Genomic DNA, 14,624 nt, shown 5'->3' with positions numbered 1-14,624 from the left:
TAGCGAGTACTCTATGGCCTCGCTAATCAAAGACTAGGAAGCAAAACTAACGTTCCTAAAAATGAGCTAAAACAAAAAAAATTGTGAATAAAATTGTAAAAATAGGCAAGTAAATAAAATAATACATATAAAAATGTATACCGAGAATAGATCAATATTGTGATACAGAATAAAAACAAAGAAATTGTAATAGTTAAGGTATGAGGAGAAGAAAGAATGGTATCGAATAAAAGGAAAAATGGATATAAAAGGGAAAGAAAGAAGAATTGCAGGAAGAAAGGAAATAAAGGATTGACAGATCATAGCAGGAGCAATAGAAGAGCGCGAAAAAGTGTTAAATAAAGTCCACAATAAATAGGGGGGTACGAGGGGTTCCCACGGAAGGGGCCTAAAAAGGCATATGGTATCAAAGACTAACATTCATTGACTAAATTCTTATCAATTTGAAATAATGTTTTAAGTCAAAAGGTACAACAAATCATCCTCCGCTAGTGTCTTACTTGATTTATTTTTAATTGCGTAAGTGTGAATGTCTGTCCGGCGCAACCTTTACTTTAAAAACATGCTTTTATTCTTTTAGTTATATGTGTAAAAACCTTAAAGAGGTGAATGTACACCTCATTCACTGTTATTTACCGTATTAACAAAAATCAATGGTTTCAGAAAAAATAAACAATTTACTGTTTATATAACAAGAAAAAGCCTTTTCGAAATAAAGATTTACACATTTTAAAATAATTATTGTTTACTATCTTTCTCAGCGGACTTTGTACCGATAAAACTTATTGGCCTATCGCATTCCAATAGAAAAAATAAATTAGTGTAATATATTTCAGAGTGGCCACTTTATATAGGATGGTTGAAAATGGGTGTAAAAGTTTTAAAGCTGACAGATGCGAAGCAAAAGCTTTACAATTATCCTTTACATAACACCGCTAGTTTTCTCATTGATTCCTTAGTTTATAAAATTCTTTAAAATTATTTGTTTATAAAACTTTTTACTTACAAATTGCTGGTGTAATATTATTTTAATACAGGTATGAGCAATATAACATTATTTTTTTCTATTAATCCATTTAAACTTATCAATAATTTTTATTAGTGTAGTGCAGCGTTGCGTTTGTAACAATGTATTTAAAGGAGTGACGACGCCGTGGGAGGTCTGTGCCATATTTCAAAGTTCGTGAAAAGCTCTTTTGTAGGCATGTGGCAATCAGTGAACAATGTGAATTACTGTTTTGTTTTTATCCAGAATACACTATAACTTGATCAATGTCGCAGGGCTTGTTTATGTGTGTTTGTATATTGACCACGTTTCTTTGTTTAACATTCTATGAAATTATATCAAGCAAGTGCGAGATACTGTTTTTTGTAACGGAAAGAAATGCTTGCCTGGTTTATTGCACTAATTCAGCTTGAGTTGCATACTTTTAAGACGAAAATAAACGGTCTATTAAAGTCTTCAAAATAAATATGTTGTTTTAATCGGGTTTATCGACATAGAATAGATCAGTAATGAATTCTATGAAGTATAATATAGTATATTTATTATGCATTATGGGTGCTAAGTAATTCGTAGACCGCATCGAGGTTTGTAAAATTCGCTCCCGATCTGCGAACCGGCTGTGTGACGTCTGGCTATGCCAACGGAACACTGTCGTTTGCCGCTTTGCGGTGGCACTTCGCGACACGGAGCTTACTTCACGCGTTTGCGCAAAACTGTGTGCCAACATCTGCGCAAACATTTGCGGCGGAAGGTTGCCGGCACCGCTGCGTTCAGTTGGCGAGCGCCCATACACCCACGTACACCATTCGCTGCTTTTAAAGCGGGATTTTCATGCTCTGTCGTAGGGACAGACGCTATCGTTATTGTGTTCGCATTGTAGCTGCCTTTTCGTATCGTTTTACAACAGAACTTTATCACACTGCTAACAATACTACTTTTATGTTATTTGAAGCTTCATTTTATTTTCATCTTTAATTAACATCTTTTGCGTACGTGAACGTCAGATATTCTTATGTAAGGTGTACGTTGATTGGTTATAGGTCAAAAAGCTTTAAAGGGTTAAATGTACACCGTCACTGAGTTTCGAATAATTCCTGGTACAACCCGTCACAAAATAAATACTATCAGAAATCTCAATAGTGACATTGTATAAAAAGGCGTTTTCAAAATTTTGTACATTCTATTTTATAATTGATTGTTGTTTACTATCTTTTGACTACTTTTGCAGACTTTGTACTACCAGAAGTTATTAATCTATCGCTATCCAACCGAAAAAATAATGAACATATTTCAGAGTAATTTACTTAACAATTATTAAATGTCTTACAACGGAGCAAGAATCTTTTAAATTACAGATGCCTAAACATACGCAGTGTTGTTAATTTTAGAGTTAAATACGCTGTATATGTGTTTGTGCACATTTCTAAAGTAATTACGCAGTATCATATGCACGCCCAACAAACCTTGCCACACCCACAATTTTATATGCCATAATTTTAATAGTACCAATTTATGTAATTTATTAAAAAAAAACATTAATTATACGAAAATAGGATATGGTATATTTGTAAACACTTTTAAATAGTCTTCTTATATTTATATTCTCTTATGAATTAATTTTACGGCAAGTTTTCTGAAGTTATTAAATAAATATTGAAAATAGTAATTTTCTATTAATAAAACTTGAACGTAAATACAAGCGTAACAAAGTATGGCGAATTGCCAATCCTGTAATTAGTGCTTATATTGTAGTAAACGGAACTTGTTCCGTCCGATTTATATATTTTTTTCTTATTTTGGGAAATCTTACACATTGATGAAGGATATTAACAATTTTGTTTGGACTTTTTTTTTTAAAACAGGATTAACCTTTTTAATTACCTCGCTGATTATTCAATTTACTTTCTCCTATGCTTTGTGGGTTAGGATACTCCGATAGCAGAATATTGAGATTCTTTCCTTACAATCAAAGTTCCATGATGGTGACTATTTACAATAATTACATACACACAAGCCACTTAGCGTGCAGAACAGATGGCCACTGGAATGGTTTTGGAAGTCTACTCACAATATGACGGACGGCCTGGCTAGGATGTTGGAAGACCCCGGGATTCAAGTCGCCGATCCAATTTGAAATCTATAGAAGCCTATGGCTAAAATCAAGATCTCTATTGACTCACAATAATTTATTTCCTATAAATACCAAATTATGTTTTTGTATGTGCGAAAAACAGGCAACCGACTATTAACGCCTTACTAAATTAGTGTCTTAATTTTTAACATTTTTGATGGGATAGGATAACCATTACTAGATATATGCCTCGCAAATAGATTAATAGGATAAGCATTTTTAATGTCGTGATATGATATGTCGCTGTGACTTTATCAATACAAAAAGATTGATTATCATTTTATGAATGTAAGTATCGTAAAATTAGGACTTTTGATATAAATAGTCTTAAATTGATAATATTACGATTCTATTTATTGTCCGATTGAAATTATAATGTACGATTGAAATTATAAAACTATACATTAATTCTCCTTGCGCGCCTGTAGTACTATGTAAGTTGGACTTACATAGTACTCCAAGATGTCTACTCTTAAATAAGCTTTCTCTAATGTGAAGTGTCTTTGTCAAACCTAGTCTACTTGAAGTCTTATTTTTGTGTTTGAAAACTTACCCTTTGCAAGCCTTTATCCCTTAGCTTCCATGTTTAGTAGTGTCAACGCAAAGAAACTTTTAGTATAGCGGGCATATCGATGGGTTATCGCTAGTGCTATTACAAATGAGATCAGAGGGCTTGTGATACCGGCTGTTCCAATTGTTTTGTCGTTAAAAGCCGTAGTGTTAACGTATTTTAGCTTTCGAGTGGTTCTACACAACCGACCGACACGACACAATACGTAATATTCATCTATTCATATTATTTCCTTAGAATTATTTACAATGAGAGATATCTTAAATCGTCTATATATGACTTTTAAATATTAAATTTAAAGTATATTATTAAAAAAAATCTCATTATAGTATTCAAGAGATTTTAGTTATTCGAAATTTGTAGAAATTGGTGTGTCGACTTATAAGGAGTAGAGAGAAATTTTGTCGAAATTCGTTTAAAAAGAGCAAATGTTTAGTTTCTTGTCGGATCTTCTTTCAGCGGATTAGCATCCCGAGCCAATGGTGGCATAGTCACAGATTACATACACTGATATTTTTATAATGTTAAAATAATTAAAATTTAAAAGTGTGTGTGAATGACTAAAATATATATTTTTAATTTGTATTTTACGCAAAACAATGCCAGGAAAGCATAATTAGGTAGAAACTGATCAACTTTAGTTCGTCCATGATTGTATTCAAACTCAAAAGTTACGATAGTTTCAGATGAACCCACAAAACTTCGACGGCTTTATTTTTGGTCGCTTTAACAATCTCTTTAATATCACACAGCGATAAATTTTAAAACTTTATTATCCTTTACATTGAAATGTTTTAAAGAATTTTCAAAGTTTTAGTTTTAAAGAACTTTTAAATTTACTATATAATATTTTAAACACGTTGAAATCGGTATATATTTAAATAATTATGATATACGCCAATTTTAATGAAATTATTATAATTATAAATAAGTTAGTGTTACTCCACATATATACAGACAAGTTTTGTCTTTCACTGAGTGAGCAATGTGACCATTGTTAGTGAAATACAACGTAATTAATGCTGATTTTACATGTAGTGTAATACTTTAACCTTTAAATACTTTTACCAGTGGTTGATTTAAGTGATTTGGGTATAGGCGTAAAAGCTTTAAAGGATTGAATATATAGATTTTTGTAACTTTAGAGCTTTTACAGCTATTTACGATCCACTTTGAAATACGTCGCATTATTTGTTATCTATATAAATGCAACACGTCAATAACTTCTGGCAGTAAAAATTCTGTAGGGACAGATAGTAGACAATAATTAATTTTAATATATAGTATTCGTAATTTTGAAAACACTTGTTCTTACCATGATATCATTGCGTAATTTATTATTTCTGAAATCATTGATTTTTACGTGGGTGTACCTTGTCGTTAATTGAAAGCAAATGATTAAAATGTTTCATACGTTTTTCCCATTCAAATCTTTAAAGCCTTTACATCTATAACTGTTCTATAAGCTTATCTAGCAGTGTTATCATCTCACAGATTAAAATTTAAAACATGTAATATAAATGCAAGTTAAAATAATTAAACGTTTTTTTTATTTGTTCGTAGGATTGGCAACGATATTACGATGACGCTAACAAGGAACGTCTTCTGAACGTGATCTCTTTGGAGTTCTCGCATACGCGCCTGGAGAATTATGTGCAGGCGCCCAGGATTGTGCGCCTCATCGACTGGGTAGACACCGTGTGGCCGCGGCACTTGAAGGATCAACAGGTTAGTAGTGGGCAGTACAAGCAATACGTTGGAGGAGTCTGTTATAGTTAAATGTTGATTTGATTTGCTTGAGCGCACAGAAGAACCAGGTAGGATCTTCACGTGGTGGAAATTATTGAATGCGAGCAGCGCAGGATTGGAGCAATCTTTGTGGCAGGCCTATGCCTTGCAGTGGGCGATCGTTTGAAAAATTAATGAAAACACCCATTATCATGGGGTTTTAAAGACAACATGAAATCGAACGAATAAAGTGCTTGTTGGTTACGAATCAAAAATACGCACCGAACATTTCCGGCAAAATGTTACAACACAGTACAAACTTGAAACGACCATGGACATGGACCATTTCAACATTCACCATGTGATAATTGTTCATTTAACACTCGATTAACAGATCATTTTGATTCTTTCTTTGTGAAAAATATACTAAAATAAATTACAAAAATTGTAAAAGGGGTAAATAACAAAAGTTGTTTTCCATTTATACAAGATGATTGGTTAAAGGTGTAACAGTCTTAAAGGGATGAACAATGTAAAACCTTAAGCAATTGCTTGGCAACATTAATACTACCTGAAGATACGATAAGATAGATATTGATACACCAATGAATAATGTAAAAATTCTTGCAGTAGAGATATAATTGTAAATCACTCGTTTGTACAAAAAGTTTGTACATGATGGGCTATCAAAGTGAGAGTTTTGGTGGTTTTCACAAGTTGGGACGCGAATAGTGCTAATTTTTTTGGAATGTACCGGTTGTCTCTTGTAAAATTTTACAAACTTTGTGTACTATTCCAACACACATCGCCTACCAAGCAAAATAGATCGCAAACTGTGTTGGATTATAAGGATACTGTAATTAAAGTGCTACCGAAATCACTGTACCGTGCCTTGGGTATGATTGCGGGAAAACTAATAGAGTATTGGTATTGGTCGTGCCGTACAGTTCGCCAGCAATTCTCGCGTTAGCAGCGGTCATTCTCCTTATCCTCAGCCATCATCACCTCTCCGCGATTTCCTAACAGCGTGGTACAGCGCTTTAGGTAGCACTATAATAATTACGCATTCCACTGTAAAGCTTTGCAGTGTATGGGTATTAACATTCCTTTACCAACGTGTAAATTCCATATGTCTTGTCAACTTGTAGTATAAACAATATTACAGTGAATATTCTTAACATAAAGTATACACGTTACATAAGCTAATGGGATAATAAAATAGGTATAGATAAGTTAATAAGAACACTATTTCCAGACCGAGTCCACTAACGCTCTGGACGACATGATGTATCCGAAGGTACAGAAGTATTGCCTAATGTCCGTGAAGGGTTGCTACACTGACTTTCATATTGATTTTGGAGGAACTTCAGTCTGGTATCACATTTTAAGAGGTAAGAGGGGTATTTAAATATATATGTAATATTCAACTTGCTATTTATTATTATATATAGTGTAATAGTATAAATTAGAAAAGTACTTATATTTTTAAGTCTTTTTGTGTTAAATTCTTGACTGTCAGTTAAATATCACTTCATCCAATGGTTATCTGTAAGAAATCGCCGTTTGCAATAAGCCCTTTGTACTTAAATTTGCCTATTTCATCTGATTTCCTTTTTGTCGTGTTGTTGTACAAATTTTGCGTGATAAGATGTTGATTTCTGTTAGTATTCGTAAAATTTGATAAAAAGTTCACGTTTTAACAATATTGAATAAAATAAATCAATGTTTGTTTAGTTTGTCAACGAAAATACAATGTTTCTTTCCTGTGAGGCATAACTTGGATCATGAAAGGTTTTGAATGTATGGGCCCCTTAATACAGTCCATGCCACGTGGGGCGTATACGAGCCCTGCTGCACTTTCTGTTCAGGTCATTTCATCATCAGGGCCATTCTCATTGAACAACTAAGGATTCTTAAAAAATGAATTGTAAGGTCGAATATTGATAATTTCACATCACGTATGCGCATACGTCATGCATATTAAAATTTATGACTTTTTCCGTCTAATTATAGCTATGCAGTATTGAAAAAGTGTAAAAAGCATACGTCTTAAACGACTTTTTTATTTTTAAAGTGTGGGTCATACACGCCCCACGCGGTCGGAACGGTAAATATTCAAAAATTGCTCTGGCAAGGTGTTAATAGTTTTATAAAGTATATAGTTTATTCTTATATAATTCACAATTCAGGTGCAAAAGTGTTCTGGCTGATTCCTCCTACCGAGAAAAATTTGCAATTGTACGAGAAGTGGGTTCTCTCCGGAAAACAGTCTGACGTATTCTTCGGAGATACAGTTGAAAAATGTATTCGTGTTCATGTGAGTAATTCTAGACATTATTTTTATCTAATTAATATTTGATTACACTTAGCTCGTTTGCTATGTGCTATAAGTTATAGGATCCAAAATAAATCATGTTTGAAAAAAATATCTACTTATGGAAAACAAAATAGTCGACATGAGCTTCGAAAAGTTAAAAAATGTTTATGTACACACAAATTATGAGCATTTTGTATTTACAAAAGTTTTTATTTTAATTCCAGTTGCAATCCGGGCACACATTTTTCATTCCCACGGGATGGATACACGCGGTGTACACGCCGAGTGATTCCCTTGTTTTTGGCGGCAATTTCTTGCATCAGTTTGGCATTGAGAAACAATTGAAAATCGCACAAGTCGAAGATGTTACTAAGGTAAATTAGTGAGCAACTGACTTTTTGCAAGAAATTATAGTTGTGAACAAAATGTTGTAAAGTATATGACTGATTTTTTTTAAATTTATTGATTAAATTTTGAGGAGATACGCAGAAGAACCTAGTCGTTGTTGGTCAAGAAACTGCTCGTCTGCAGTGTCAGTGCACAGCGGGGGCACTTTGCTTATTAAAATTACGACTTTTTGCCAAAAGATCTTTGACTGGCGACTTTGAGCCTGTAAACGCGACGTGAGTAGGCCCTCCGCTAGGTGGACTGACAACAAAACAGATCGCGGGAATTTGCTGGATACAGACAGCAAAACCAGTCATCATGAACATCTTTGGTGGAGGCCTATACCTTGTAGTGGGCGTTAATCAGCTGAAATGGCGAAAATAAAATATAACTGTTTCTAACTATCTAATGGACATTTCTTTTGTTTTGATTAAGCTGTTTAATAAGATTAAAAATATTTAATTTGTTAATTCCAGGTGCCACAGAAGTTCCGGTATCCTTTCTTCACGGAAATGCTGTGGTACGTGTTGGATCGTTACGTGAACGCCCTGCTGGGCAGGACTCACCTGGCGCTGGAGGGGGGACTCCTGACGCCACTCTCCCCTCCCAAAGAACACGTGCATCTCACACAGAACGAGTTACACGGCCTCAAGGTTAAATCATTTTTTAATCACTAAACTTGACATCATTGACAGATAAAAAGAGGTAGCTAATTATTCGTTGTTGCCGAGTCTATTAGGAAAACATTGCGGCATCTGCGTGAAAACAAGATTGAATAATCATTTTATTATAACATCGAGCGAGCTATGGGGAGGGAGGGCTATTGGAGAGGAGATTGGATCGGAAATGAGTATGTACTGCATAGGGAGTATCGGCTGACATGGTGATGATGATGAACCGTCGAGCCGTAGTATGATCCTCTCACCCTTGTGGTAGAATACTTAAGAAGAATTCTAGTTGTAGTGTTGGGCTAAAGATAGCCAGCACCAGCAGTAGATGGGAGTTGCCCATGTAAGAATGCATAGTATTAAGTGTCTATGTCTATCTGATATTGCATCTGATTAAAATATTTTATTTGTCTCTACTTGTTTGAATTTAAATCTATTTCCAAGCAAATTATCAATGAGAAGTATGTATGATAATGTGTCATTGAGTAAAGCATTCAATAATGTCTTACAAAAAGTGTTTCATCATTTGCAGGCGATAGTAATGTACCTCCACCAGCTGCCTGCAGCTCGCAAGTCAGTTCCTGAACTATTATCGGACCCCATCGCACTGGTACGCGACGTACGCACCCTTGTGGAACAGCACAGACACGACAAACAGCATCTTGCCGTCACCGGGGTCCCTGTGCTCAAAGGTAATCTGGCAAATTTTATTTATTTGTAATTTATATCTGTCCTTTTACTCATCTAAAACAATCTTTATATATGTAGAATAATAATAGAAGAACCTAGCAATAACGGAAAAATTTGAGAAATATCATTGTCGGCTGGCCTAGCCTAACCAATCAAATCATTACTAAATAAAAAGTTAACAGTGTGATGTCATCACAGTGACTAGTTAAAGGTATTTGCATGCAACAGCTTAATAGGCCTAACTGTAGCGCTGTTCAGATGTTCATAGAATATGCTAACTAAAATTTCATTCTTCTAAAGACATAGCTTCTCTTTGTCACACCACTGTTACACTTTCTGGGATACCTGGGATTATTGGCATTGAGTTATTTTAACAGTGATAGTCGTTTTGCTAGACCCCCCTCCCCCGTCAATGTCGCCTGTCGATACACCTAGTTCTAAAGACAAAAATATTTGTATAAGAATTTCATTAACGTGTAAATACAGGTCCGGACGAGGTGACATCGTCGGAGCGCCGACACTCCAGCGGACGCGGAGGGCGAGGCGGAGGCCACCGCGGTCCTCCCGCGCGCCCCCGCCCAGAACACGCGAACTCTGCGCCTCGTCGTCGCCGCACTAGGTAAACTACTCCTACAAATATCAACCTCATTACCAAAATGACCCATTGTTGAAACAAACTGACATTTGCATTTTTTTATTGAAGCCAGTCATACCTATGTCATTGAACACAGCAAATTTTTTCGAAATTCCCCCCGTAAAAACTTTAATTTCGTAAATTTCCTAATTATACCAATTTTTATTAAATAATTTTTATACATAGGGTGATATAAGGTCCTACAATAATAATAGATTCACAGAAAAAATATTAACTGACTTTAATTTCAGATGCAAGAAATGTGAAGCATGCCAACGCACCGACTGTGGGGAGTGCGTCTTTTGTCATGACATGGTCAAATTCGGTGGACTGGGACGCGCCAAACAGACGTGCGTTATGCGCCAGTGCTTGCAAGTAAGTGAACTCTTGGTACCGTTAAGGTCAATTATATTCAATAATTTAAAAATACTTATTCAAAAACTCAAATTATACACGTAATAGTGCATATATTAAGAATATGCTATGCTTGGAGCTTCGACATATTCAAGCTCGCGGTAAGTCGTTGGATGGGGCCAGCGCAAGTCTGGTTCACGTGGCGATCTTGAGAAGAGGCCTAGAAGCGATAATATCTTAATACCTTGCTGTAACAATTTTTTGACTAGCTCGGAAGATAAAGAATACTATCGCTTTACTCTCAATTTATTTTGTAAAGATATCGTTAAGATATTAATTATGATCTATAGATTTAAATTAAATGAAATTCTACTTAACTTTAAAATAATTGAACAACCTGAAATTTTTAAAAATTTCAACTTTTTGGTCACAATTACAAAAAACAGCGTGACAATTTTGTTCTTCTGGAAATGATTAAGGATTAAACGTTATGTATAGGTTAAACACTGAAAAAAATATATTAATAGAAAACTTTTATTTCAGCCAATGTTGCCTGTGACAGCTTCTTGCGCGGTGTGCCACCTGGACGGCTGGATGCAAACGCCCGTCGCGCCACAAGCCAAGGGTAACTCGGGTAATTGCTTACTGTACTAAGTCACAGCAGGGTGTTTTTGTTATTTTACTAACACTTTACCAAACACTTTTTTCCAATTATTTTTATTGATATCATAAGGTATTTCATAAGACTGGTCAACGTGTGCTGATAATCTACGATTCCAACGCGCATGTAAATACCTACACGAATATATATGGAATTTCGATCATTTAGAGCGATAGAAGTAATTGGTTGTTCCATATATAGTGTTTGAGTCACTAAAATTAAATTGATGTATTTTGACTTGGCCAAATAGTATGATAGTATAAAAAGAAATAATTGAGAGGATGTGTGTATACATATTTACCTAAAATTTAAATGTTGCTTATCATTTAAACATTTCTATCAAAACTAATTAAAATATAGAAAGAGCTGATAGACCAGTGAGACAATTAGATTTATACCTGCTTGTGTGAGTGAGACAAAAAATCTCACTTGCTTATTTGCAGGTAGAGATCCCAAAAATATTTCTTATTTTTCATTTATTATATTAGTGAGGCACTGAAACCAGTTTTGATCTTAACAGAAGAAAATATCTAGATAAATAAGCATACAAATACATGGAATTCAAATTGTTAACCTGTGATTTTTAATTTTGCAATATTAAAATATTTTCTTCTTTTTAGCTGTTATAAATAAAATGGCGTCTTTTATAGCCGCACTTCCCTGACTTATCATTTCGATTAACAGGACGGAACGGACCGTCGTCTCTTCGTGAGTGCTCTGTTTGCTACAGCATCGTGCATCCTGGCTGCGTACCGCCTGGCGGCCAGCTTAATGAGGACCTGCCCAACTCTTGGGAATGTCCCACTTGTACCACCATGGGACTTAATCATGATTACAAGGTTTGTTACATTGCACATTTATGTATAAATTATTTCAACATTACAATAACAGCACTCACTGGTCCACGAGATGAAATAATATCATGCAACTTTTGTTTTTAAGCTTTACTATGGCATTTAGTTCAGTGTTGTACCTCCATAAAACATAGTTTTTGGGATTTTTAATTGTAAATATTATGACACATAAACGTAAGTAGCGTATACCTGCGACGCAACCAAGCGACTTGTTGTTCGCGTTATTTTGTGCACGTAATCGACAGTTCCGTTTATTGTATTCATTTCGATCATCTTGCATCAGTTTGTGGCCTTATTACTGAAGGCAGAAGCTGGTTTGACATTTTAGGAAGTTTTTACAATATTATGACATAGAGTTATCACTTAATGTAGTCGTAACTGCGACTACCTGCATTTTATATAGTTTTTTGTTATGTTATGTATAGTATGTAGCGATTGCGAAATAAACAATATTTCCTTTCTTATAATTTGGAGACGCAGCACTTTAACTTTTTAAAAATTGTCATTCATCTTTTTTTGCTTATTAATAACTCTTGTTGCTTCAGTATGTTTCAAAAGCTAATTTACAGCTTATTAAATAAATGTGTATCTTTTTTATTACTTGCTGATGTGAAAATAATATTTTGTAATTAACATTTAAAAAAGTTTTGTGAAATATGTTTTTATTGCACAGCCGCGACACTTCCGCGCGCGCCAGAAATCTTCGGACCTACGGCGCATGAGCGTGGGGTCGGATGTCAGCCAGCTCGGACAACATCATAACTTACAAGTCAGTAAACTTAATACTTGATTATTTTTTATTTTGCTAAGATTAAAGCAATGGAGGTTAGGTTGTTAAGGTCATTATTAAATTTCTCGTGAAATGGCATATCCTTAAACCAAAAAATTTCCTCACTGGCGAGCTCACAGTTGTTCATTGAGCCATGAAGAGGACTAAGCCCGAGATTTCTCAAGGAGATCAAATCAGGAATGAGGAGATCCGTAGACTAACGAAAGTAACCGATATAGCGTAGTGGATGAGCCACACAGACCATCTTGTTAAGGTCGTCGGAAGGCGCTGATGATGATCGTATAATGTCAGTCATTACTTCTCTCTGATTTAGTATATTTTTGATATAGAAATTTAATTTAATTTTAATACAATTTAGTGTGTGAGGAATTTCATGGGCACGTGAGTTTGTTTAAAGCAATAAAATTAGGATGAAATTGCGGCATTCAAAAAAGAAACTTTTTAATGGTATAGTTATAAACAACAAGATGTTTAAGGTTTATTCTTGTTGAGGCTCAAGAATTCAGATAAACGACCAAGGAGTCTATCATATGATCAAAATTATATTTACCTGATATATTATAAATAAGAGTATTCAATACCTATTAACTATTTACAGAACAAATTACCACCGCCTCCGCCTCCAGTGCCTGTAAAATCAGAGGCAGGGTCTGACAATGAAGGCAAAAACGAAGTTTTAAATATTAAATCGGAAGATGGTGAGTAATATCCTACAATGATGTTAGTTTTTAAGTTAATTCAATTTTTTGTGAAGCAATGTTTCCTATGTATTACTCGACCACAACGCTCAGCAGATTGGCAAGTTGAAGTGACAATGGCATCAAAGAACGACCACCCACTAGGTGGAAAGATGTCAATGTGTAGGCCACTTCCAAATCTATATTGGCATATGTCCACCAGTGAACGTCATGGAACAAGCAAGAAGTTATTTATTGTAAATATATGTTGCCGTCTATATGTTTAAGTAACCTGGCCTTAGCTTTTGGTAACAACATTGATAATAAATGTTATCACATACCTGAACTACAAAATAATAGTATCTGTTAACGCGAGAAATTTGTGAAATGTCTTATGTTGTCGCAATTTTTCATAATTTGTTCCTTTTTGTTATTGGTGGTATGGACACAATGGATAACCTAAAGAGTGTAACATGTTGCACATTGTTCCACAAAAGGTTACATACAAATCATACGGAAATAGATGGAAACCTCCCGAAATGAGGAAATGACTGAGAGGAATTTTGTGCAAGAATTTTTACACATTGTTGGTTTTGCAGAGATAAAGCGCGAGGAAACCGGTGAAGGCGTCGCAGAAGAGAACTGGGAGCCGACAGCCAAGAAGCGACGCTCCAGCCATGAGGATGAAGCTCCAAAGAAACAAGCTCTCAGGGCGCATCTGGCGCTGCAGTTAACACATCACACTGCTAAGGTACTCCAAAACTTATAGTATTTTATATTTAAATTCAATAATTATTTATTCAACTTACAATGGATTTTGATGTAAAGTTAAGCCTACCGCTTGTTTGAATTATAAATGCTTCAAATGTGAGAAGAATATATGCACATAACACTCAACCAGACTATGTATTTTTTTAATAACTCCTAACATATATAATTACATATTTACATTCCTCTAAGGTGTGTTATTTATTATGAAGTCGTTTACAGCTGTATCCTTAGAACACAAATAATTGTTGACACTTTTTTTTTTGCATTATTATAATTTTTTCGGATATAGTTGTAATAGAGTATGCATGTCCAACACAAATATATGCTATTTCGATCAATTCTATAGTCTTAGGTATACAAATAATATATTAGAACATAATTGTTG

At 34.6% G+C, this 14,624-nt stretch overlaps 1 protein-coding gene across 2 annotated transcripts in view; it reads left to right on the top strand.

Moving 5' to 3' along the window:
- Kdm2 (Lysine demethylase 2) overlaps nt 1–14,624 on the top strand; it is a 49,543-nt gene that overhangs the window by 27,388 nt on the left and 7,531 nt on the right. Inside the window, exons 4-16 of one of the 2 annotated variants that reach the window (XM_068767302.1) lie at nt 5,272–5,436; nt 6,692–6,827; nt 7,626–7,753; nt 7,978–8,127; nt 8,617–8,793; nt 9,341–9,500; nt 9,985–10,117; nt 10,384–10,507; nt 11,030–11,111; nt 11,832–11,986; nt 12,675–12,770; nt 13,390–13,489; nt 14,068–14,219. In XM_068767302.1, coding sequence (XP_068623403.1) covers nt 5,272–5,436; nt 6,692–6,827; nt 7,626–7,753; nt 7,978–8,127; nt 8,617–8,793; nt 9,341–9,500; nt 9,985–10,117; nt 10,384–10,507; nt 11,030–11,111; nt 11,832–11,986; nt 12,675–12,770; nt 13,390–13,489; nt 14,068–14,219 — 1,758 coding nt within the window. Of the gene's footprint in view, nt 1–5,271; nt 5,437–6,691; nt 6,828–7,625; nt 7,754–7,977; nt 8,128–8,616; nt 8,794–9,340; nt 9,501–9,984; nt 10,118–10,383; nt 10,508–11,029; nt 11,121–11,831; nt 11,987–12,674; nt 12,771–13,389; nt 13,490–14,067; nt 14,220–14,624 lie in introns of both variants that reach the window. The other variant, XM_068767301.1, reaches the window with a different exon arrangement.

The sequence above is a fragment of the Battus philenor genome, unplaced genomic scaffold (genome assembly GCF_028537555.1).
Source record: "Battus philenor isolate CCGP_79_NKW_IND1 unplaced genomic scaffold, ilBatPhil1.0.hap1 SCAF_23, whole genome shotgun sequence".
In the NCBI taxonomy this organism is placed as follows: domain Eukaryota; kingdom Metazoa; phylum Arthropoda; class Insecta; order Lepidoptera; family Papilionidae; genus Battus; species Battus philenor.
The sequence above is the reverse complement of the archived record's forward strand: the minus strand, read 5'-3'. Positions and strand labels throughout refer to the sequence as shown.